The sequence below is a fragment of the Musca domestica genome, unplaced genomic scaffold (genome assembly GCF_030504385.1).
Source record: "Musca domestica strain aabys unplaced genomic scaffold, Musca_domestica.polishedcontigs.V.1.1 10, whole genome shotgun sequence".
Classification (NCBI taxonomy): Eukaryota; Metazoa; Arthropoda; class Insecta; order Diptera; family Muscidae; genus Musca; species Musca domestica.
Window position 1 is genome coordinate 721,377 of NW_026712115.1, and position 25,633 is coordinate 747,009.

The window sequence follows — 25,633 nt, forward strand, 5'->3', positions numbered from 1 at the left end:
GTTTGTAATTTATGGACTCGAAAACCGCTGAACAGATTTACCGGAAAATTTGCATGTATTCTGCAACATCGCCTGAAAGTAACATAGGCTATATACATTTTTGAAATTCCACTTGGAAGTGGAGATATAGCATCAGAATCGGAGGTACCTTCCAAAAATTTAGATTTTGTATGCACATATCTATTGATCGATTACAGATACAGTCTCCAAATTTGGAATGCGTAACGGAATTTGGAACAAAAATAAATTTGCCAAATTATATTGAAATCGGTTCAGATTTGGATATAGCTCCTATATTCATTTTCGGCTGATTTTAAGCATTTGATGCACCAAACACGCTATGTATCCCAAATTTCAATGAAATTTGAAACGTGTGATGGATTTCACCTAAAAAATTAATTTGTCAAATTATATTGAAGTCGGTTCAGATTTGCTCCTATATATATCTTCAACCGATTTCGTTTATTTAATGCACCAAACACGATATGTATCTCTAATTTCAATGAAATTTGGAATGTGTAGCGGAAATGAAAACGAATATACATTTGTAAAATTATATTGAAATCGGTCCAGATATGGATATAGCTCCCATATATATCTTCAACCGACTTCGTTTATTTGATGCACCAAACACGATATGTATGTTCGATTCCAATGAAATTGGGAATGTGTGACGGGATTTTGATTAGAAAATAAATTAGTCAAATTATATTAAAATCGGTTAAGATTTGAATGTAGCTCTCATATATATTTTCGACCGATTTCATGTATTTTATGCACCATACACGATATGTATGTTCGATTCCAAAAAAAAAAATTGGAATATGTGACGGGATTTTGAATTTTAAATTAATCAAATTATATTAAAATCGGTTCAGATTTGGATATAGCTCCCATATATATTCTCGGCCGATTTCACATATTTGATGCACCCAAAGCGAGAGAGACGAAATCTGGCACCAGAAAAAAATTGCCAAATTATATTGAAATCGGTTGAGGTTTGGGTATAGCTCCCATATATATTTCCACCGACTTCATATGAAATTCAGAATGCGGAATTTGGTTATAATAATAAATGTGATAAATTAATTGGAAATTAGTTAAGATTTGGATATAGCTCCCATATATATATTCTCGGCCGATTTCACATATTTGACGCACCAATTTCAATGAAATATGAAAGTTGTGGCGGAATTTGGTGTAAAAGTAAATTTTTTAAAATTATAATTAAATCGGATCAGATTGGGATACGATTTTAATAAGAATCATTGACCCACAACGCCCTAGGCTAACACTAAAAAACAACACAACAATTAATTTGAAATACGCTTATTACGGGGAAGTATGTTGCTACCTCGAACTCACAAATTGCAATAGAAATGCCACTCAACTTCAAAAAATTACAGTTTTTTGCACGCTTGGTATTTGCTATGAAATAAATAAATCCAAAGGACAAACCCTTCGTGTATGCATGTCATGTTACTGTTTTTCTAATGGTTTTGGTTATTTATGCATTAAAGTAGTGCAATAATTTTTTTTTTTTAATTTTTAAATTTTTTTTTTTTTAACCAACTTATATTCGTAAATAAAATTTTGCATGCATATAAAATCAAAAGGGGTAGCGAAGCGCACCGGGTTCAGCTAGTTCTTCTATATCTATAAAAGAGGAAAATGTTTGTATGTTTGTTTGTAATTTATGGACTCGAAAACCGCTGAACAGATTTTCCTGAAAATTTGCATGTATACTGCAACATCGCCTGAAAGTAACATAGGCCATATTCATTTTTGAAATTCCACTTGGAAGTGGAGATATAGCATCAGAATCGAAAGTACCTTCCAAAAATTTAGATTTTGTATCCACATCCAAATTTGGAATGCGTAACGGAATTTGGAACAAAAATAAATTTGCCAAATTATATTGAAATCGGTTCAGATTTGGATATAGCTCCTATATATATTTTCGGCTGATTTTAAGCATTTGATGCACCAAACATGCTATGTCTCCCAAATTTCAATGAAATGCACCAAACACGCTATGTCTCCCAAATTTCAATGAAATGTGTGATGGATTTTACCTAAAAAATTGATTTTCCAAATTATATTGAAATCGGTTCAGATTTGGATATAGCTTCTATATATATTTTCGACCGATTTCGTTCATTTGATGCCTCAAACACGATATGAATGTTTAACGGGATTTGATCCGAAAATAAATTTATCAAATTATATTAAAATCGGTTCAGATTTGGATATAGCTCCCATATACATTTTCGGCCGATTTCATGTATTTGGTGCACCAAACACGATATGTATGACCAATTTTAATGAAATTTAAAATAAGTAACGAAATTGGGAACAAAAATTAAATTGTCAAATTATATTGAAATCGGTTCAGATTTGTATATAGCTCCCATATATATCTTCAACCGATTTCGTTTATTTGATGCACTAACACGATATGTATCTCTAATTTCAATGAAATTTGGAATGTGTAGCGGAAATTAAAACAAATATACATTTGTAAAATTATATTGAAATCGGTTCAGATTTGGATATAGCTCCCATATATATTTTCAACCGATTTCGTTTATTTGATGCATCAAACACGATATGTATGTTCGATTCCAATGAAATTGGGAATGTGTGTCGGGATTTTGATTAGAAAATAAATTAGTCAAATTATATTAAAATCAATTAAGATTTGGATGTAGCTCTCATATATATTTTCGACCGATTTCATGTATTTTATGCACCATACACGATATGTATGTTCGATTCCAAAAAAAATTGGAATATGTGACGGGATTTTGAATTTTAAATTAATCAAATTATATTAAAATCGGTTTAGATTTGGATATAGCTCCCATATATATATATATATATATATATATATATATATATATATATATATATATTTTTTTTTTTTAATTGTTTAATTTATTGAATCTTTCATATATTTAATGAAAATAACAATAAGGTTTCATATCTTATATACTAATATTTTTATAGGGAGATTGTCAATACAATCACCCCATATTTTTTCATGCTTTAATTATTATTGTTTTTTTTTTATAATATAGATGTGTGTTATTTTGTGGGCTTGTGGATACAGTTATATCCGTGAATTGATTGAATAGTTAGTTAAGATTAGTTTAGATACAGATATATCTAAGTGAATCGCGGACTACAGAAATAGTCTTACGGATATAATGTTGCTTTGTTTAGATATAATGTTGCTTTGTTTAGATACAGTTATATCTAATCATCCCGCGGACTACAGTAATAGTCTTATCGATTTCTTCACTAATCTTCCCGCGGACTACAGTAATAGTCTTTTCGATTACTTCACAGAAGCAGCTTCCAATTTAGCATACTACTACCTGTAGAAGTATAAAAGTGGGCGACGTTCAATTGGCCAGACAAGAGCTGAAAATAATGAGAGCGTAAGACAAAAAAAATAAACTATATGATAGAAAGAGTGTCACGTCTGCGCAGTCTATCGTGTCCTCCGAATAGTAGGAGTTGGCGGGCCAAGTTATTTGGGTGCTCGGATAGTTTGTTTAAGTACTTGCGGCAAAGCTTCTTTATTTCTTCTTCAACAGTAAGTATATTTAGGTCCTTGTGGATGTTTGCGTTCCTTATGTACCATGGTGCACCTGTAATAGATCGAAGAATATTCGACTGTCTTCTTTGTAGTTTACTTACGTTAGAGGCACTAGCTGTGCCCCAGAGCTGTATGCCATACGCGCTCCCATATATATCTGGCACCAGAAAAAAATTGCCAAATTATATTGAAAACGATTGAGGTTTGGGTATAGCTAACATATATATTTCGACCGACTTCATACATGTTATGCACCAAACACGATACATATGATCTATTCCAATTAAATTCAGAATGTGTGGCGGAATTTGGTTATAATAATACATGTGATAAATTAATTGGAAATTAGTCATATATATATTATCGGCCGATTTCACATATTTGGCGCACCAATTTCAATGAAATATGAAAGTTGTGACGGAATTTGGTGTAAAAGTAAATTTTTTAATATTATAATTAAATCGGATCAGATTGGGATAAGTTTTAATAAGAATCATTGACCCACAACGCCTTAGGCTAACACTAAAAAACAACACAACAATTAATTTGAAATACGCTTATTACGGGGAAGTATGTTGCTACCTCAAATTCACAAATTGCAATAGAAATGCCACTCAACTTCAAAAAATTACAGTTTTCTGCACGCTTGATATTTCCTATGAAGGACAAACCCTTCGTGTATGCATGTCATGTTACTGCTTTTCTAATGGTTTTGTTTATTAACGCATTAAAGTAGTGCAATATTTTTTTTTTCTTTAATTTTGAAATTTGTTTTTTTTTTATCCAACATATATTCGTAAATAAAATTTTAAATGCATATAAAATCAAAAGGGGTAGCGAAACGCACCGGTTTCAGCTAGTAATATATAAAACTGCACAGGGCTGCATTTGTGTAGTTTTACGAATCTGTCCTACATCCTTATTGTACCATGCCCCCGCTAAATTTAAAAGCTGGTGCAAGATTTTCAAGTTCGTCGCTCTCAAGACTTGCTTTGCAGCCTATATCTTATTGGTCTGTGACATAGTAGAAGAATATAGGTAGACGCTTCGACACAGCTGCTGGGACAATGGTCTGTCAAACCAATTTTGGAATTGAAAATGTTGTCTGAGAAATTATTTAAATTTGTAAAAAAATTTGAGAAACGTGAATTATAATAACCTACGAATGACGTCGCATAAGAAAAAATATAAAAATCTACTTATCTTTGAAAAGCATTTATTTTTTTTACATATCAATGCTCGCAAGCGTTGGTGCGTCTACCTTTTTATACCCTCCACCATACATAGTATGGAGGGTATATTAAGTTCGTTATTCCGTTTGTAACTCATAGAAATAATCATTTTATACCCAACAAAGTATATATATTCTTGATCAGCGTAAAATTCTTAGACGATTTAGCCATGTCCATGTCATGTCTGTTGTAATCACGCTAGTCAAAACGAATAAAGATAGGAAGCTAAAATTTTTTTGTCTGCAGGCAGGTAAAGTTCGAAGATGGGTTATATCGGTCCACGATATCGTATAGCCCTCATATAACGGTACCCCCCGATATTCGGTATTTTGATGATTTTAGCCACATTTTTAAGGGAATTGTCTGAAATTCCACACAAGGAATTCCTTATGAGTACTTTACCCCCTGAAAGAGAATTATCTATATTGGTCCACGATATCGTATAGCCCCCATATAATGCACCCCCCGATATTCAGTATTTTGATGATTTTAGCCACATTTTTCAACGGAATTTTTTTTTTTATCTGAAATTCTGCACAAGGAGTTTTTTATGAGTACCTTACCTCCAGTTATAGATTTGTCTATATAGATCCACAATATCGTATATCCCCCATATATCGGCACCTTCCGATATTAGGTATTTTAAAGATTTTAACTTAATTTTTAATGGAATTTATTTTTTTGAAAAATTTCTAATTAGTTTCAAATGGTGGAGGGCATTCAAAGTTCGGCCCGGCCGAACTTACTGCTTTTTTACTTGTTTGTTCTACTATGGTCTGTTATTAGAAGCGGGAAAATCATTTCGACATTTGACTTCAAAACTGTTTACTTTATTAGACAAATTTTCCTTCCATTAAGTAGCAGCAACGGTAGTCATTTAAGTTTCAAATCTAAGCTCAGGCGCGGTATAAGAATGGATCTGTAGATGACAAAGCCTGTCAATCTTATCCGTCTCACTCAGGATGCTTAAGTAGAATTTCTAGTCTTTCTTGAGTCCCACATATTTATTCCCTGTTTAAACAAGCACAGTTAGCTCCTTCCGTCAATATCTGATAGAAAACACGCCAAAAATTATAATTGTGTTTTTTTTATTTTTTATTATGTAGTTAAAATTAGGCGCTGTTGTTTTTCTTTTTTTTGTAATATATAAATATACGAAAAATTATATTTTTGTAAGCAGTTTTTATTTGATCTTGGTTTTTTGTTTTTTCAAACATTCCATTGATCCGCCTTTCCAACAGTAAAAGGAAAAACAAACAAATTAATACGCAGAACTTAATGAGAATACGAGATGGTTTGGGTTGTGTGAAAATGCATAAAGAAGAGAAGGTAGTGTGGTGGCGAGAAACATGATCCGCCGTTCGCGGAAGCATAGCTGAGTGCTACCGGACGCGTCCACGGGTTGCGGATAGTGGGACGCCCGGTAGATATATCGGGCAGCTGCGAATCAAATAAGCAGTCGCGGACAGCTCAGCGGTTTCTAGGGGGAGAGTCTCGGACTAAATACCCGAGTGCCCGTGATCCCTGGTCTCGACGAGGCGGCACTGGCGCCCCTAAACTATCCAGTCAACGGCCTGGTCCACCGTAACGGACCCCCTAATGCTGGGGTGTTACGTAAACCGTGCCCATCAGTATTCCAAGGTTTGCAGTCAGGGTACCGACTGTATTAGAACGGTTGCCTCGTCGATACCTGGGCGCCTCGACGAGTAACAGGCTTAGTTGCCAAGTCCTTACCATGATATGGAGGCTATGTCATGGCGGACCTCGTCACCTCCAATGTCCCGATAACCTATGGAGAAAATAATTAAACAAAAAGCAACAACAAAAACACAAACACTAACCGACAACCAATCAACCACCTCTTCGGAGGTGTCGACCCAGGACATGGCCATGGACAAGATTTTAACTTCGGGCGGGGACGTGACTCTGGAAACGTACAGAGACGTAGTATGTGAAAGCATACAGCGACAGAGTGAACAGCTGTCCGCCCTTCTAGAGAAGACCACTCTAAGACTCAGCCAAGAGAGTGTGCCCTCCGGTTTTGGGAATGACTCACCCCTCTCCGATGAGGAACTTGACGTCACCGTCATACCCTCATCTTTGAGGGGTGAGACAGCTACAAAAACTATAGAGAGCACTCAATCTGCTGCCATGGGGGGGTCAACTCCTGTGGAAGGGGTTACATCGGTATCTACCGATGCGACCAACCTCCGGATCGAGGATGGCGTCGTGGAAAGGGACACTGAAGTTCCAACCAACCGCGATGCCTCCGGATCGAAGGAGGTAAAAATAAGGAAGGGTTACAAAAGGTCGGTGAGGTACTGTAAGAGCTTCATCGGTCGCGAACCCTTACAAATTACAGAGAGGGAAAAAGCCCTGATTAGGGTGAACATGAAGGCAATAAGGAAGTTCGAGAAGAACCATCCGGAAGTGCCTAAATGTACACTCGAAAAGGACCTTGCCTCTCTCTTTACAGCCCCCACTAACAAGGTAAATCCGTCTGAGGATAAGCCAACTAGTGGGGCTGGGGTGAAGGGCAACATCTCTCCCGGCGGTGGAAAGACAGCTTCGGCTGTTGCACCACCAACGGAATCAAGTGTAGCCCCCACCACTTCTAACTCAGGAAAACGGAGGAACAAAAGGAAGGACGCCCCTAACGGAAATTCTGCCCCAGTGGAACCAAAGGAGGCCAAATCCTCTTCTCGGGTAACGATGAAGAGAGGACGGTCAACGGAGGAACCACATCCCGAGGCAAAGAAACCGTTAACGGGCAAACCTCCTCCTCCGCCAACTGCGGCTTCTACGCCAGCAACTGTAGCTGGTAGGGAGGTAGTGGCAAGGCCGGTGCAAGCAGCCTTAGTGGACCCTAGGTCTGCTAATGCGAAGCCTGCTACCACCAACCCACAACCTTCAAGCCAGCCATCAAGAAAGAGAAAACACTCCCAAACCCTGTACCCGGACAATCTCCGTGTAGCGGTCATCGACCGAGCTGAGCCGGAAGGCAAAATCAGTGAAAGTCGGTGGCTTCTCATTGAGGACCGTCTGAGGGAACAGGTTTTCCTGGGGGAGGATCCTTCCAAGTTACAGTTTGGCAGTGCAACCGTCTACAAGGGAGTGAAGGTCATCTGCTGCGAAAATGAGGAGTCAAAGAACTTCCTCGTGACCGCAGTAGCAGGCCTTCAGGAACTTTGGGATGGAAGTGCACTTGCTGCTGTATCCCTGAAGGATATCCCCTGCAGGAGGATTTTAACAGCATGGGTGCCGCCGCCCTCTGTGGACCCGGCACGCGTGCTGATAATATTGGGGAAGCAGAATCCCAATCTCTGCACGGACGGCTGGCGCTTAGTTGGCTCAAGTACGGAGGGAGGGGGCCTGGTCATAAAGGTCTCTGTTGATACTGTTGGCCAGGAATACCTTCAGGCTCGGGGAGGGAAGTTGCACTTCGGCACAGGATGGATTCGGTTCCGTCTAACGCCGTCGTCGCAGTAGGAGAAACGAAGCCACAGCTGCTTAGCATTGTGCAGATTAACCTGCATCACTGCAAGGCAGCTGGGGCTGAGCTTCTCCTATCCCTCTCCAAGCTTGAAGTTGACATAGCCCTGGTCCAGGAACCTTATATTTTTAAGAATAAGGTAACTGGGCTAGGGAGTGAGCGGTACATCACCTATGCCACCTCCAATGGGGAAAAGGTTAGAACGTGTATCGTCGCAAAGAAAAACTTAAACTTAATCTTCCTTAACAATTTCAGCGGAGGAGACGCCACGGCGGTCAGACTGGAGACTAGGACGGGCAAAACACTATTCCTCGTCTCCCTGTACCTTCCCTTCGAGCACCCCGAACCACCAGGCCAAGTGGTAGAGGAGCTGGTCTCAGTACTGGGTGGAAAAGGCGGACTCATCATTGGATGTGATGCAAACGCTCACCACTCTCAATGGGGCAGTAGTAACACCAATGCCAGAGGTGAGTACATTTTTGATTTTATCTTATCTCATAATCTCAAAATCTGTAACCGGGGAAAGGAGGCGACTTTTTGTATTAAGAATAGAGAGGAGGTCATAGATCTCACTCTCACTAACATGGATGAATCACTTATACTGAACTGGAAAGTTTCGACTGAGTGTTCCTTCTCGGATCACCGGAAAATAACATTCCAAATTTCGGTAGAGGGATTGAATCAAAAACCGCATAGGAACCCGAGAAGGGCTCGATGGAATCAATTTGCGGAGCATACCGCACGGATGCTTAAGTCCACTGGTGATTTTCCAGTGGCCTCGGCATCGGATGTGGACGACTCCGTCAAGTTGTTAACAAAGATCCTGATCGGCAGCTATGAAAGAGCCTGTCCGCTAACCTTCCCGGGTAAAAGGCACCAGCCTGTCTGGTGGTCGAAAGACCTAGCTCAACTCAGGAAGACTAGCAGACGATTATACAATAAGGCCAACAAGACAAAACTGGGTACGGACTGGGAAGCTTATAAACTAGCCTTCAATAAGTACAACAGTGAGATCAAGAAGGCCAAGAGACGGTCTTGGGTGTGTTTCACCGAGTCCATAGATGATGTCAACGCAGCCTCCAGATTCCGTAGAGTACTTTCAAAGGACCCAAAATCCATTGGAAGTATAAAGCGGGCTGATGGTAGCTGGACTGACTCAGGTTTAGAGACTCTCAATCTATTAGCCAGTACTCACTTTCCGAACTGCTCTGATGCGGTATTTGACCGATTGGCAACACGGTCTAGTCAGCATAGTGGGACGGAAGATGTGAATCTGACTAATAGTATTGTTAACACCCCCAAGATTTTGTGGGCCATTAACTCATTCAAACCTTTTAAGTCACCGGGTCCAGATGGCATTATCCCCGCCATGCTACAGCATGCGTCGGCGGAGATAATACAAGTCCTGGAGGTGATATTTAAGGCTTGTTTGCGTCTTTCTCACATCCCACTACTGTGGAGGGAAGTTACAGTCACTTACATTCCCAAAGCTGGGAAGCCAAGTCATGTTCTTCCAAAAGACTACAGGCCTATTAGTCTCTCGTCGTTTCTATTGAAAACGCTAGAGAGATTAATAGACATAGAGATCAGATCTCTAATACCCCTGACCTCTTTAAGCACTGCTCAGCACGCCTATATGAAAGGCAAATCTGTTGAGTCAGCGCAGCACGACGTCGTGGGTTATATAGAGAAGAACCTGAACAGCTCATGTTTCACGTTGGCGGCCTTCCTCGATATCGAGGGGGCCTTCAATAATGTTACATTAGAGGCAATTCACAGTTCTCTCGAAAGACTTAGTGTGCCACCACTTCTCGTCGACTGGATTGATGTTATGCTCAGCAGCAGAATCATCAACTCTAGCATCGGGGAGTGTTCTGTTAGGAAAACGGTCACTAGGGGTACTCCACAAGGAGGCGTTTTGTCACCACTGCTTTGGCTTCTGGTGATAAATAACATTCTACTTGATCTGGAACACAGCGGAACAAAGGTCGTGGCTTACGCCGACGATGTGGTCCTGCTGATTGCTGGGAGATTTCCGCAAACTATTACAGATCTTATGCAGGGAGCTCTGGTTAAACTCTCCAGATGGGCGCGCTGCAATGGTTTAGGCGTGAACCCATCTAAAACTGAGCTCGTACTTTTTACAAGGAGGCGGAAAATACCCGTCCTCTCTCTCCCAATGCTGGATGGTGTAACTTTAAGCCTTTCTTCGGAAGCAAAATATCTCGGTACCATTCTAGACCAGAAGTTAAGCTGGAAAAGGAATATCGAGGAGCGAGCGAAAAAGGGCTTAATTGCACTTTATTCCTGCAAGAACTCCATAGGAAAGAGTTGGGGGCTTAAACCCCATATTATCCGATGGATATATGAGTCAGTCGTCCGACCAATCCTAACCTATGGCGGACTTGTGTGGTGGCATTCCCTACGGAAAACCACCTTCAGCAAGAATATTGACAAAGTACAAAGAGTCGCATCGCTACTAATTACAGGAGCGGTCAGGAGCACGCCACAATCCGCTCTAGACACCCTACTCAACTTAAAGCCTTTAGGCTTATTTGTAGAGGAACTAGCTGCTAGGTGTGCCCTGCGACTCAACGAATTGGGACAATGGCGGAGTCAACCCTTCGGGCACTCTGTCATTCTTAAGTATGTGGAAAACGTAAGTAATCAGGCTATAGCTAGTGACTATATACTCCCTAGGCTCAGCTTTGATCTACTTGACATCCGTATACCAAACAGGGATATCTGGTCCCGTGGCACTCCACCTTTCGACGGTATAGCGGTCTATACTGATGGTTCAAAGATGGAAAGTGGAACGGGTGCTGGAGTCTACTGTGAAAGCCTAAGTATCCGAAGATCCTTCAGGCTAAACAGCGATTGCAGCGTTTTTCAGGCAGAAATTTTTGCTGTCAGAATGGCCATAGAACTGTTGAATAATAGAATTAACGAACGGGATGGACCGGTGACTATATATGTCGATAGTCAAGCGGCCCTAAAAGCTCTAAATTCTTTCACAATCAAGTCTATGACTGTTCTGGAGTGCAAGAATGCCCTGGAAAAGTTTAAGTCAGCTGTCAAGCTCTGTTGGGTCCCTGGGCACTGCAACATATCTGGCAATGAATCTGCTGATGAATTGGCCAGACGCGGATCTGAGTCAGTAGATCTAGAGATCGAGAGCTCAGTGAAGCCACCTTTATGCCACTTCTTTCAAGTTTTGCATAAACACTATCTTGGAAGATTTCAACAGAACTGGCTATCTGGAAGGGGATGCAACATCTCCAAAAAGATTTGGCCGGTGAACTCCGAACGGAGATCACGGTCACTCTTGTCCATGACGAAGTTGGACTTGAAGCTTGTGGTGGGCCTAATTACAGGTCATTGCAACATAAAGGCCATGACTTCAAAATGGGGGGGTGACGACACTGAATACTGCAGGCTATGTCAGGACGAGGAAGAAACAGAAACGGTGGAACACTTACTCTGTCATTGTCCTACCCTCATCGGAGTAAGACATAGGCTTCTGGGTAAGCACTTACTGCCTGACCTGTCATACCTCTCCGAAACAGAACCAGCAGTCATTCTTCAATTAGCCAGAAGACTAAAATGGCTAAGGACGACACGTTGATTACACCGTGGACGCAAACCCACTAGCTTCTCTAATTCTTCTAAATCCTATATTCTACACTAACTATCTTTCTTATCTCACTTCCACTTCTTTCTAGACTAGGATGATCACAATGGGCCAATAGGTCTCCGAGTGGAGTGGTTGTTGTTTTTACGCAACCACACATCCTTTAACCTAACCTAACCTAAGCTCAGGCGCGGTATAAGAATGGATCTGTAGATGACAAAGCCTGTCAATCTTATCCGTCTCACTCAGGATGCTTAAGTAGAATTTCTAGTCTTTCTTGAGTCCCACATATTTATTCCCTGTTTAAACAAGCACAGTTAGCTCCTTCCGTCAATATCTGATAGAAAACACGCCAAAAATTATAATTGTGTTTTTTTTATTTTTTATTATGTAGTTAAAATTAGGCGCTGTTGTTTTTCTTTTTTTTGTAATATATAAATATACGAAAAATTATATTTTTGTAAGCAGTTTTTATTTGATCTTGGTTTTTTGTTTTTTCAAACATTCCATTGATCCGCCTTTCCAACAGTAAAAGGAAAAACAAACAAATTAATACGCAGAACTTAATGAGAATACGAGATGGTTTGGGTTGTGTGAAAATGCATAAAGAAGAGAAGGTAGTGTGGTGGCGAGAAACATAACCGATATTAATTGGGTTAATATATATAAAAGTAACGACGACATGAATTTTGTTGTTGAAATGATGTATTTCTCAGGCTTTTGATGATTTGGTTCATGAAACATTTAATACATTTCACCCTGATTCTTTGAGCGTACATCATCAATCTTCAAAATCATCTTAACCAATTGTGTGGCCAGAAGGATTTGCTGTTTCTTGGAATTCAAAGATTCAACAACATTGTGATTTTTCATGTTGGAATCACCGCTCAACATGCAGTCAACGCCCAGACTTGGACATTTTTCACCAACCTGGCGGGCTTTCAATTCTGAAAGGGTTTCGATGGGATGAAGACCACTGTTTTCAGCCAAAGCCAAGGGAATACTTTCCAAGGCAACAGCAAATGAACGGAAGGCATACTGTTCCAAGGTGGATAATTGATCGGCCTCCTTGGCAACAGCCAATGAACAGCTAATTTCAGCGGCACCACCACCATAAACAATGCGGGAGTCCTTTAAAGAAAATATAATTATTATTGTTTTATTTTCCGGATTCGAAGAGCAATTCAAATTTCCACTTACCTTTACTAAAGAACGCACAATGCACAAAGCATCGTGAATGGAACGCTTAGCCTCGGCCGTAATCATTTGGTTACCACCACGCAAGAAAATGGTAACAGCCTTTGAGTTCTTGCATTCTTCGATGACCAGCATCTTGTCCTTGGAAGTACCAAAGGCTAAAGTAAATTCAATTTCATTAATAGTAACGTATTTTTGTGCATCATTTTAAAATGTACTTACAAACTTCTCTGACGAGACCAGCTGTGCCCAATTTCTCGGGTGTCAATTCTTCAAAACGTGGCACAATACGGCCACCAGTGGCAATGGCGATCAATTCAATTTCAGGACCACCAACCCAACGTACTGCTGGCAGTTCATGTTGCAACAGCAAGTGATTTGCCTCATCATCAAAGCCCCATTGGCAAATGGCCAAGGTGGCACCAGCTTCCTTGACTTTCTTCACCATATCAATGAATTTCTCTTGTTCGTATTCACGCAAGGCACGATAATCTTCGGCGGAGGTAACATCCAACTTATGCTTTGTCTTGGGCTTTGGGGGTTCAAATGGGCAGGTCAAAATGGCCAATTTTACATCTCTCAATGTCTTGGGCATTTGTGCATGACTCATGGTCTTGTCGACAACGACACCCTTAACTAACATAGAATCTTCCATGCGGCCACCAACTTTTGTCTCAATCTTAATCAATTCAAAGTTGACATCTTTCTTTTCAATATCGGCCACATTCAAAACAGCGTCAACAGCCATTTCAGCCATTTGACGATGACATTTGTTGACAATCTTTGAGCCTAAAGTGGTCATGGCGATTTGAATAAGGGGTTCCTTGTTATTGGGATCAATGGGGAATGGTTCGGCAATGGATTCCAATTGTTTGACAGCACACTGGGCAGCCAATTCAAAACCGTCAGCAATACGTATGGGGTGGATGCCACGATCAATTAGGCCCTCAGCTTGCTCCAAAAGAGCACCAGCCAAAACAACAACACCAGTGGTGCCATCACCAATTTCATCATCTTGGGATTGTGACAATTGTACCATTAATTTACCAATTTCATGGTCGACATCCATCAATTTCATAATGGTGGCACCATCATTGGTAACAGTAACATCACCATCGGGACTCACCATAATCTTGTCCAAGCCCTTGGGACCCAAAGAAGTCTTGAGGGTGGAGGCAATTTGGCGGGCGGCCAAAATGTGACTCTTTAAAAGAAGAAAAATAAATATTAAATTGAGAGTGTCAGCTCGACTAAATGGCGCGATGTCATAAACTTGAGAAATTAATTACATTTAAGCGAAGTTTGTATTTGAATCTATGTTGATGTTAGAATTTGACTTTGACACTAGAATGCTTTATGCTGAAAAAGAATAGATAAAACATATTTTGAAGATGCAAGTTCCATTTATAAATTATAGACCTTTCGGTTTTAATTTTTGGATAGGAAACCTTTTACATGTTTTTAGGTATGCAAGTATCATCTATAAGCAATAGACCTTTCGGAGATATTTTTGAAAATGAAACCTTTTACATGCGTTTCAAGGATGCAAGGCATTCTACATGTCTGTTAGAGAAAAAAATTTAGATATAGAAAGACGACATATGTCTCCCGGGGACAGAAGGAACATAAAGGACACTAAAATGGAGTTAGATGAATCGACTTTTTTTATTTTTTCGTTCACAAGACTCAACAAGACCTCAATGGATAGAAACTTCTAGATAGGACTTATAAATTATTCAATTTAATTTTTATAACAAAGCCTAATATAGGTCACCGCCTTTACACAAACTTAAAGTACACTACTCTCAATTAAAAATATTTCATTTTGAATAAAAACTATTACTTTAAAATGCAATTTTTAGGTTTTTACAGGCCTTCTATGAATGGATTACTGTATTTAAAACTAGTTAATCGAATTCTATGGAGTGCTCCTTTGTTCTTTTGAAAATTCCTTTTTCTTGAAGTTGGGGGTTTGAATACTTTTTGTAACTAACTGCATCACATTGACTGCTTAACGTTTCGGATAAATTCGTATTAACATTTTATATGTACCATTGCACAGACACCTACGTAAAGGCATATTGAACTACATTTTAATAAGAATTTTCATGTTTTCAACACCATATGTTTTGTATGATTTAGTTTTGAACGCTGCAAGGCTGACATCAGAATCAGATGGTGGCTCACTGTGTCTGAGTCATTGCCGCTTGGCGTCTTTAACCTCAAACATTTTTAATAAATGCACAAATGTTGAGTGGGGGTAACAATTACTCAGTCATGGAAAACATAAATGAAATTCCAAACACAAATGTTTAATTTTTCACAAAATACAGATAATATTCAAAAATATTTTTTCTTTGATCACATATTTTTCATAATTTTGTTTCAATAAGATTTCATTCTTCAATTTCCAATAATGAATCATATCCCAATTAACTTCTTTTTGGACCATCTGGAATATTCCGGTAGCCAAAAAGCCGGCAAATTTTTAATAATACGCACAACTGTTTATTAAAATCATCTCCAACACTAGAAATATACACTTTTCCACTTTCAAGTCCATTCTTTCGACACAGTTTTTAGGAAAAATTCCAAAGTTCTAATAAAAATCTTACTTTGATGGCATCTGTTCCAGTGATACGCTTTTGTTTATCTTGTTCTCTTAAAATGATGAAAGGTCTGCCATATTCATCAAAGGCAACGGTGCCCGGAAATGCACTCATAGTTAATAGAGGATTTTTTGCTTAATTAAATACCGATTCCACTGGATTTATTTCACTACTTTTTTCTTGGGCTTCAGGTATTTTGCAAAAAATTCCTTTCGATACCGACCGACGACCGTACGAGACACAAAAACCCAGCCCGGCGATGAATTGTCAAAATATTCTCGTGACATTACAATGTTGCCAGATCAAAATTAATATTTAGTTGCCCCATTAACATGGAAGTGCGGCAAAGAATGGTACTGTATATAAGTACTCGAAAGGTTATTGAAGCTCGTCATACATTAAAATGTGTAGCATTTTATCTCTCCTTGTTTTGAGATGCTAACGTCATTGACTATATGTTCAAGAGTATTAAGTTAAGTGTACATAAAACGCTTTTTTGACTGGCTTAATTCATCGTCTGGCTTCTTCCTTAAAGGTAGACTTAATTCAATTTCGGACCATAATGCTTGTTCATGGCTCAATAAGAAAGGTTGCTTATCTTTAAAGAAATTAAAAAAATCAACTCTGTGCTGGGAACAGACTCTTTAATATCCAACAATTGGTTTTGTTTATTTTTCATTTTTAACAAAATTCTTATATTGCGAAAACCCGTGAAACAAGAATGGAATTTTGAGCGACCCAAAATTCCATTCTTGTTTGAATCTAAAATAATAGGAAAATACTGTTTTATCCCAAAAATTTGCAATGGGCAACACATTAATGTCGAAAATATGCATTTATTTTGCAACTGAATTTGAAATAATTTCAAATTTTTGTATTTTTTATTCAAAACAAAAATGTGTATATGTTTTGACAGAATAAGGTAAGGTAAATTACAGAAAATGCATAGCTGGGAAAGCTAATTTCATTCTACCATGGTAAATGTGAGAATACATAAAACGCTTTTTTGAATGACTTAAATCATAACATGGCTTCTTCGGATAAGAAAAAAGGAGCGAGGGCCAAAATCGAACAAAGCCAATCTACAACTCCTTTGTTTTTTTTACAATGGAGCCAGTCGATGATTTAAGCGAGTCAGAAAAGCCTTTTATGTACCTTAATACGAGTTTTTTTTACAATTGAACTTGAAATAATTTAAAATTGTTTTCTTCATGGTACCATGGTACAATATGGAGGTAGAACAGCTTTGTAAAACTACAGAAATACAGCCCTGAGGCTATGCCCGCTTTCTGTCAAACTTATTCAAAATTTTATGAAATAAGTTGTTTTCATTTTTTTCATACTTTCCCTCATTTTTAAATGAGTCAAATAGTGCGAAAAATGAATGAAACGCCCGGATTTTATCTCAAAGAAATGATCCAAACTGTTCAATATTTGAATTTAATTTCTAAACTGGTTAATAGCTTTAATGTGCAAGCCGCAATGTACGTGTCTATCAATCATTGGTTTCGAAAATATTTTTTTTTTTCATTTTCAAAACAATAGTTGTGTTCCAGTACTTTTTTAGTAGTAAAACTAGCAGAAGAGGGAACAGTTCGAAATTTCATTCTCATTTAGGTGTGCTAAAAAAATAAGGGAACGGAAAATTATCAGAAATGCGATAATATGTCAAAATTCCAAAAGTAAACAGTCAAAATCTGACTGGTGAAAACTTACTGAAAAGGACGCCAAAATTTAAAAAATTTAGTATTGAAGACGATAGCTTAAAAAGGGCCTGAGTGGTGCACATTTCTGCCTGTTTTAGCTACATGAATTTGGCCCAACAGAAATGTGCTTATTGTAAATTTAATATTTAATTGGCAGGGCTAACAAGGTTGAAAAAAGTATTGACACATTTCAAAGTTCGCGCGTCACAACAAAAATAATGAAAATGATCAACTTAAAAACTAAAGGAAAATCTAATATTTCTCATGCAAAAAACAGAAAGAGAAAATATGGAGCAACTAATGTATTCAATTTTGGATGATTCCAGCAGTGAATACGACTCATGGTACAATGAATTCAAAGTAGGGTAGAACCATGGTACAATGATATCAAGGTAGGGCTATGATACCATATGATTTGAATTTTTTTCATTTTCTTGGCTTAATATGTTATCTTTATTTGTTTATGTATGTGTTTTCTTTTCAATAACAAAAAAATTGTTCAGAAAACATTCAAATTCGAATGTTTTCAAAATGTTTATTTCATCGTATGCATCGACAAAATCTAGATTATTGGAAGCGAAATAATCCTTTAGAGATATATAGAACATCGTTTTGAAAAGAAGTGTTGACCTTTCATTCAATTTTCGCGGTTTTCAATTATTTATTCAAAATAAATGCAACAAGTTGTTTGATTTTGTTATTGTTTTGATACTATTTCTGACATTACAAGCCAAAAGTCACTCTATACTTGCAATTTTTTCAAAGTTGACCTACCTTCCCTTCATTGTACCATGTTGTGTGGTTGTGCTCGCTTCCTGTCAGACTCATTCAAGATAATATACAACAAGTTGTGTTCATTATTTTCAAATTTTCCTCATTTTCAACATGAGTTAAATAGCGCGAAAAATGAATGAAATGCCTGGATTTTCTATCAAAAATATTATCCAAACTGTTCAATTTTCAATTTCATGGCTAAACTGGTTAATAGCTTTAATGCATCAGCCGCAATGTACGTGTCTTCCAATCATTGGTTTTGAAAATATTTTGTTTTCACATGGTAGATTCAAGAAGGTAATGTCATATGGAAACCTGAAGTGAAATTTGACAAGGTAAATTGCAGAAAATACAAAGATGGGAATGCTTATTTGAAATGACTTTACCTTATTAATTTTATCATGTGTTTTCATATTTCAAAACAATAAATACATATTCAAAATTGGCAGAAGTTACCATGCATGGCTCAATAAGAAAGGTTGATCAACTTGCAATAAATTCGAAGAATGCAACTCTGTGCTGGAGTCTTGTAGTGACAAATAGACTTTTAAATATGCAACAGTTTTGTTTTGTTAATTTTTAATTTTTTTTTAACAAAATTCTTATATTGGGGAAAACCCGCGAAACAAAAATGAAATTTTAGAGTTTGCTTACAAGTAGTCTGTTCCAGAATATTCATATTCAATGCACAATTTCCACGTTAACGGACTACAAAATATGTTATTTTGGGATGAAACAACATTGTCCCTCTATCTTGGTTTCAATTTTGTTGAGAAAACCCAAAATTTCATTCATATTTTGTGGCTTTTCCCCAATATAGTAATTTTGTGAAATATAATTTAATAAACAAAAGCAATTATTGCATGTTTAGAAATATGTTTGTCACTATAAGACTCCGGTACTAAAAATTCTTCCATTTTTATTTGCTTTACAAACAGACACTTGCCCCAAGTAAACTCGCCTTATATAAATTTGCACAACCTTATGCTAGGAACACAATTGGAGCGAACGACGAATTTCGCCCTACGCGGCGACAAAATGAGCCGCGAAAATTCGTCGTATGGAACACAATACCGACGAAATTATAAAACAGCTGATGAAGTTGTTTACTTTTTGCTCATTTGTTGACTACAATGAATTATACAAGAACACATAATTCTTTACGTTCTCTATTATAATTTCACTTATGTCCATCTTCTCTATTATAAATTCACTGATATCCATCTTCACTCAGGCGCAAGTACACAAATAAATAAACAAATTAATTATGTTTTTTTTATACGAGTAACAGATAGTAGAGTGACCATAACAAATTTTAAAGTAAAAAGTAACTTTATTTACTAAAACACATAAAATTCGTACAAGTATGGCCACCTTGTACTGTTTTGTTCGCCGGTCGCCGGCGTATGAAATAGAAATAAAGCTAATTGAGTTCGCGGCGACCGACGAAATTTTCGCCGGTGCCGTGATTGTGTGCACTTCCATATACACATATGTGTTTTATTTTTGACGACGAACATACGCCGCGAAAAAATTCGTCGTTCGCTCCAATTGTGTTCCTAGCATTATGTGGCGTTTCCACTGCACGTGATTCGCTCTCTATTCGTTGTTTGACCCTTAACTATGAAAAAACTACTTAATTCTTCACACAAAATTTTCTGAGCGAACACTCATATTTGTACATTGTTCAAATCAAATCACTCTCAGAACAACGAAAAAATATGTCCCATCCCTAACAAATGAGAGCATTTATCGAAAAAATTAATTATGACATTTAAAAATTGAAAATAGAAAAATTTAATGAAATGTTGAAAAATTTTGGGAAGACTGAAATTTATGAATGAAAACTACAATGTAGAATAGCGTATGTACATTCAAACGAAAGTAAATTGTGTTTTCTCTCTCATCCGAGGTACGCATTTTGTCCACGAGTTGAAATTGCCACAGAAAACAGGAAACAAAAGAGGCAATATTTTCAAAATGTTTGTATCGGCAGAAAAAATGTTTGACAAGTGTCTCTCCAGCAGAATTTAAAAATAGAAAAATACAAAAATATGTTCAAAATGTCAACATCACAAAAAAACTTGGAAACGTGAATGAAAATAATAAAATTAATGTTTTAATAAATCTTTGGGAGAAAAATAATCATTTTTTCTATCCATATTAGTGAGAATTTAATGTATTTTAGTATAAATTCCCATTAATATCAACAAACAAAATTTTGAAAAAAAGGAATTATTTTACTATGAATTACGAATCGTGCCGTATGAACGGGTTAATTCGTGTACCTTATTCTGAGAGCGAACAACGTTGTTCGGTTTCCAATGGAAACATGCTATTACACTCAGAGAAAGAAGTTGCTGGACAAAGAGTTACCAGATGTATATCTATCTTTCATACAATCAATCCTTCAGTTGATCGATCGCAGCAATCGATGCTCATTGTTTTTCTTTCTAGATGAAAGTAGTCATTTAACCGATAGTCGACTTACGTTTCCCTATTTGTATTTATTTTATTCGCAAAATCAGGAAAAAATAAGGGGAAATAAATAAATTTTTGCCAAAAATAATTAACGTTCCAAAGTTATTATTGGGCAGTAATAGCTACAACATCAGAAGAAACTCAAGAAATATACTTTCATATCAATTCACGGGCATTTGTCTTCGTATCGCGTGGTGTTTCTTTCTACGAACATTTAGGAACATTCATTTACGACGGCAAGTTGAATCAACACACCATAAAGCAATAACAACAACAAAACACAAAAGCAGCAACAATAACCGAAAAGAAGAAGAGTATAATAATACAATAACAGAGCCAGCCGACGAACGTGGAGCAAAAGAAAATACACAAAAAATAGAGAGGAGTGAGTTTGTTTATTTTTCTCGGGACTGACGGTCGGTAAAAACAGACACAGAATATTTTTGCCTTCTTCTTTGGATTTGAACATCACAACATTCTCATCATCATCAACGTCTAGTCGGGTTTTTCACTTGCTGGAACGTCGTAATCACTTGAATGTTCTAAGGATGTCGGAATACAGATTGACGGATCAGAAATATTCCGAGGCTGAGTACCTTTTTCAGGTAATTTTTTCCTCATTAATGTGACATTGTTGTGCTGGGAGACCGTTATATTTATTATAGTAGTAGACTTGGAACTGTGTGTGGAAGAGATGTGTGTATAATTCTTTTTTGTAATTCTCTTTTGTGTATTTTTGTTTGTGCTTTGGCCGGGTCATCATTTTGCTACACTTCAAATGGGAACCGAAATGGAATTAAAAAACAAAAACAGACAATCGAAATGGCCAAATCGGATGAAGAATTCGATGTGGAATTGTGTTCAACGCCACCCTCCCACACAGAACTGGAATTGGAGCTAAGCAATGATCCGCATTCAAGATACTCATGGACGCTGGTGAAGCGGCGGCGACCTCGTCGACGTTACACAGTGTCGCACGGCGGTGGGGGAGGTGGTTCTGCCGCTAATGGTTGCCAAAACGGTGTTGGAGGTTCTGTGTACTGCAATGGCTCAGCTGGAAATCTACCACCTGCCCCGCCCTCTACACCAACTTCTTCAACACCCACCAACACTAGCCTGCTATCGTCATCGTCGATTGTTAATGGTCCGGTTGATGAACCAGATCAACGCATCGACAGTCTTCTATACATTCTCGACTATGCACCCAAGTACAAAAAGAAACTAAAAGAGCAGCAACGTACTGATGCTGAATTAGCAGAACTATTTAATGTTGTCTCAATAACAGCCTCCAATGGTAGTTCGTCGGCCTCTGCATCGTCCAAAATGAAATTGCAACCGGAACGTGGTGTGGCGTCCATGTCACGGACCATACGCAAACCTTTGGGTACAACAAAGATATTCAAAATACACCGTAACCTAAAGGAGTTTTGGGAGACCGATGAAGAAGATTCGGTATCGGCGCCCGAATACGATACCGAAGAAGAGGATACACGTTTTCATAGACTGGGGCGCATCAAACCATCAGGAAAGCTGTTGCAACGAAAGCGGCAACGGCGCTTTGCCCGCTTCGAACATCAGGAACGTATGGAAGCCATGGTGGATATATTCGATGAGGCAATGACATTCAATGAAACTTAAATTTCAAAACAAATTTAGAGCTGCCTACAGTTATTGCCCACCAAACAGCAATTAAACCGGGGGTAATCTAAAGGGAGGGAGAATTGTTTGCAATTCTCTGCTCTGTAAATGTGGAGAGCGAATGAATGTCTGAATGTGTGGTATTTATGTTTAAGGGCTGGTGATATGCAATCCTGTAGTACGACTGAGTTGGAACTGTTTTTGTCTTTCTGTTAAGGTTAGTACTTAAAATAATTTGATAATGTCCGAACGTGTAATAATGATATTGTAATCACCACAGGGATTAAAATTTTTGAAGAGTGTATAACTGTTGGGGAAGTAGTGATATATATTTTTTTTTGATCTAAAATATTTTTAGTGAAGCAGTGTTCTACAATGTGAATAATGCTAAATAAGAGATCTATGGAAGTTTTTCGAACAATGATATGCATGTTTTTGCAGATGGTTTATGAATATATAAAATCATCATTGTGATGTTTTTTAAATAGAATACCTCTTTGGGTCTTCTATGGCTGAAAGCTAATTTAATGACTTTCTTTAGGCCCGATCCGAACTTCTGGCAGGTGCAACTGTAAGATCTGTAACAAGTAGAAAGAAGATATGAGATGATATGAGTCTTATTTAAATAGAAAACCTTATTGGGTTTCTTATGGATAGAAGATCTTTCATTTTGTGAAATATAGAAGGTTTCCAATTAATCTTGATTGTTTTCTGTATTAAGAAAATCTCTTTAAGAGCTTCTTTAGATTTCATATAGTCTATATAGTTGTGGGTACTCAATATATTTATGAAGTCTAGTACCCGTGCACATTTTTTTATAGAGGTCTTTATAAAATACTTTTTAAAGTCTGTAGGAGTGCCATTAATAGTTCGCTCCCGTTCTTTTCATAGGTAACAAGAAATTAAAGTTATCTCCCCGGTAAATTTAAATCGGCTACAAACGAAACTATCCATTCAAGACCACAGCTAAGGCTTGTGATACTTCTGCGATAACTTTTTGTCAAACCCTTATTTCAGCGTAACCTTGTCAATCACAAACTGATAAGAAATTATCAAGTTAATTATTTTCTAGATAAGAAATTATAAATTGCTTAAATTGACAAAAATAAACTTTGATAGATTTTGTAGCGAATTAATAGTAATAGCTTTTCCTCATATTTGTTTACATCTGTTACGAATCCACTTGGATATATTTGAAGTTTTCTGTAAAGCTAAAAATATTTCTATGTAATACATTTTGGAACTTTACAACAAGTCTTTCAAAATATTTCTGTAGAATTGTTTTATATTAATTCTCACCATAAATAAATACTAAAAATTTGATCAATTGTATTACTTCATTGAAGTATAAATTTTTTGCTCTTTATGTGTATTTACATTTTTTACACATTTTATAAAGTTCGAATAATGTGACTGATCCCAACAGTTATAAAATTAGTTATAGACAAAATAATGTATAAAAATGCAATACCAGCCCTAAACAATAAAATAAAAAACGTAAACAAAACAATAAAAATTAAAAAAAAAAATAAGTAAATGTAACTTAAAAAAAAGAAAAACAAAAATGAAAAAGGGTCTCAATGTGATGAAGAATGAATTTCTGTATAATTTAAAATTAATTATTATTTTTAGTTTTGTGTTTTTTTTTTTAATTTCAAATACTATAATAGTTTTTTTTTTTAATTAATATAACAATTTCTTGAATAATGAATTAAGATTTTGTGTTTTTTCTTTTAGTTTGTTGATAAGAAATCAAAAATATAAAGCGATAGAAATTACCACAAAAATCACAAAACAGAAAACAATAAACACAAACAAAACCTCAGACTACAAACAAACATAAACAAATAATTTAAAAACAAAACTGAAATCGAATTGTTAGTACCTTTTCCTCATTACAAAACAAACCAAACAACAAAAAAACTAATGCTTCCTTTGACAATTCTTCTTCATTCTATAAGATAACACAAATTACTATTAATCTCTAATTTTGACACCCTATGAAAGAAAAATACAAAAATCCCCAGGGGTATTTAGGGTGGCAAATTCTATATTGTGATTATGATTAATTGTATATTTTTAAAATTGATTTAACTCCTGATTTTTTCTGTATGTATTCCAGATAGATGATTTTTATGTTCCATTAAAATAATTTAAACTTTAAATTTTGTGAGAGTGTACATTTTTCCCCATTTGATATTAATTTTTAAGTACAGATGCAACCCAAATACAATGGAAACCAAAATCAATTCAAAACCTACAACTCCAACTCACTAAACAGATGAATTTATACGTTATTAACAAACAAAACAACAATGTTGTCCTTCTTTAGTGTTATATCTGTATATTAAATTATTATTATTACTTTCTGGTTTTAGTTTAAAACGAAATCAAACGAAATTCTGTTCTCTTTATATATACGAAAAAAAAACATACCAACCTACATACATAATCGAAAGAAAGATATAATATATAGTATTCCATTTTATTGTGCGATATCATGGACTTTCTCCTTCTCTTAGTTTATAAAACTTTTTTTTCTTTTTTGGACGTATGGACGGACGTTCCTTAAAAAGAATTTTCTATATACATACATGTATGCATATTTTATATTTTAGTTCTTTTTTTAAAAAGTTCCAAATAAATTTTGAATGTATTGTATCATGTAATAACTAAATAAAAAAATAAAAACAAAAAAATGAAAGAAAAAACGACAAAAAGAAAATAAAAATTATCTCTAAATAATTAAAATACAATTTGGTATTATTTATAATTTAAGCTAAGCTGTCGTGGTCTGGACTGAAAATCGTTTACATAAATTAGCCTCAATTTTAAAATTAAATAGAATAAATAAATTAATAGGATATCAGACATGTTATTCAGACATGTCACAGAAACGAATTCCGGTCGAAAGTGGAATTAATTATTTTCGGAATGCAACAACGTTTATTTGTGGTCCGAAGCATCTCATAAATTCCTCCGATGTATTTTCTCAGTATTCTCAATTATAGAAGCAATGATACACCCGACATAAAAATTAACTTTCTTCCACACAAAAAAAGTTCTTTAAACATAATGTTTTTAATTGTTTTATTTCTTTCATTTTCATATTTACATAATGTGATTTTCGTAATTTACCAACTCGATTGAAATCTGAAAAAACTAAAACAAAAACGATCGATTTTAAATTACGTAATTGAATACATTGTATTCGGAATTTTTGACATGTCTGTATGTTAGGTTTTTGATACGCAGCTGCTGTAGTTCA

At 36.5% G+C, this 25,633-nt stretch overlaps 3 protein-coding genes across 6 annotated transcripts; 2 read left to right on the plus strand and 1 right to left on the minus strand.

Moving 5' to 3' along the window:
- Positions 1 to 7,184: 7,184 nt before the first annotated feature.
- LOC131803671 (uncharacterized) lies at positions 7,185 to 12,202 on the plus strand. 2 transcript variants are annotated; one of them, XR_009342714.1, is made up of 3 exons: positions 7,185 to 8,525; positions 8,585 to 8,796; positions 12,052 to 12,202. XR_009342714.1 is itself a non-coding variant. In XM_059125146.1 (2 exons), the coding sequence occupies exons 1-2, from the start codon at positions 8,289 to 8,291 to the stop codon at positions 12,054 to 12,056; spliced, it is 513 nt and encodes a 170-aa protein (XP_058981129.1). In that variant the 5' UTR covers positions 7,185 to 8,288; the 3' UTR covers positions 12,057 to 12,202. The 2 variants fall into 2 exon arrangements, 1 of the variants encoding a protein (XP_058981129.1); XM_059125146.1 differs by having other exon boundaries at positions 7,185 to 8,796.
- A 165-nt stretch (positions 12,203 to 12,367) lies between these two features.
- Positions 12,368 to 16,027, minus strand: LOC101897099 (T-complex protein 1 subunit epsilon). The gene is made up of 4 exons (XM_005181095.4): positions 15,773 to 16,027; positions 13,380 to 14,361; positions 13,161 to 13,315; positions 12,368 to 13,091 (listed from the first exon to the last, which is right to left on the minus strand). Exons 1-4 carry the CDS (start codon positions 15,878 to 15,880, stop codon positions 12,705 to 12,707), a joined length of 1,632 nt encoding a protein of 543 aa, XP_005181152.1. The 5' UTR covers positions 15,881 to 16,027; the 3' UTR covers positions 12,368 to 12,704.
- A 4,681-nt stretch (positions 16,028 to 20,708) lies between these two features.
- Positions 20,709 to 24,530, plus strand: LOC131800341 (uncharacterized). 3 transcript variants are annotated; one of them, XR_009342720.1, is made up of 3 exons: positions 20,709 to 21,332; positions 21,541 to 22,582; positions 24,103 to 24,530. XR_009342720.1 is itself a non-coding variant. In XM_059125152.1 (2 exons), exons 1-2 carry the CDS (start codon positions 21,276 to 21,278, stop codon positions 22,363 to 22,365), a joined length of 882 nt encoding a protein of 293 aa, XP_058981135.1. In that variant the 5' UTR covers positions 20,709 to 21,275; the 3' UTR covers positions 22,366 to 24,530. The 3 variants fall into 3 exon arrangements, 1 of the variants encoding a protein (XP_058981135.1); XR_009342721.1 differs by having other exon boundaries at positions 24,488 to 24,530; XM_059125152.1 differs by having other exon boundaries at positions 21,541 to 24,530.
- The last annotated feature ends 1,103 nt before the right edge of the window (positions 24,531 to 25,633 follow it).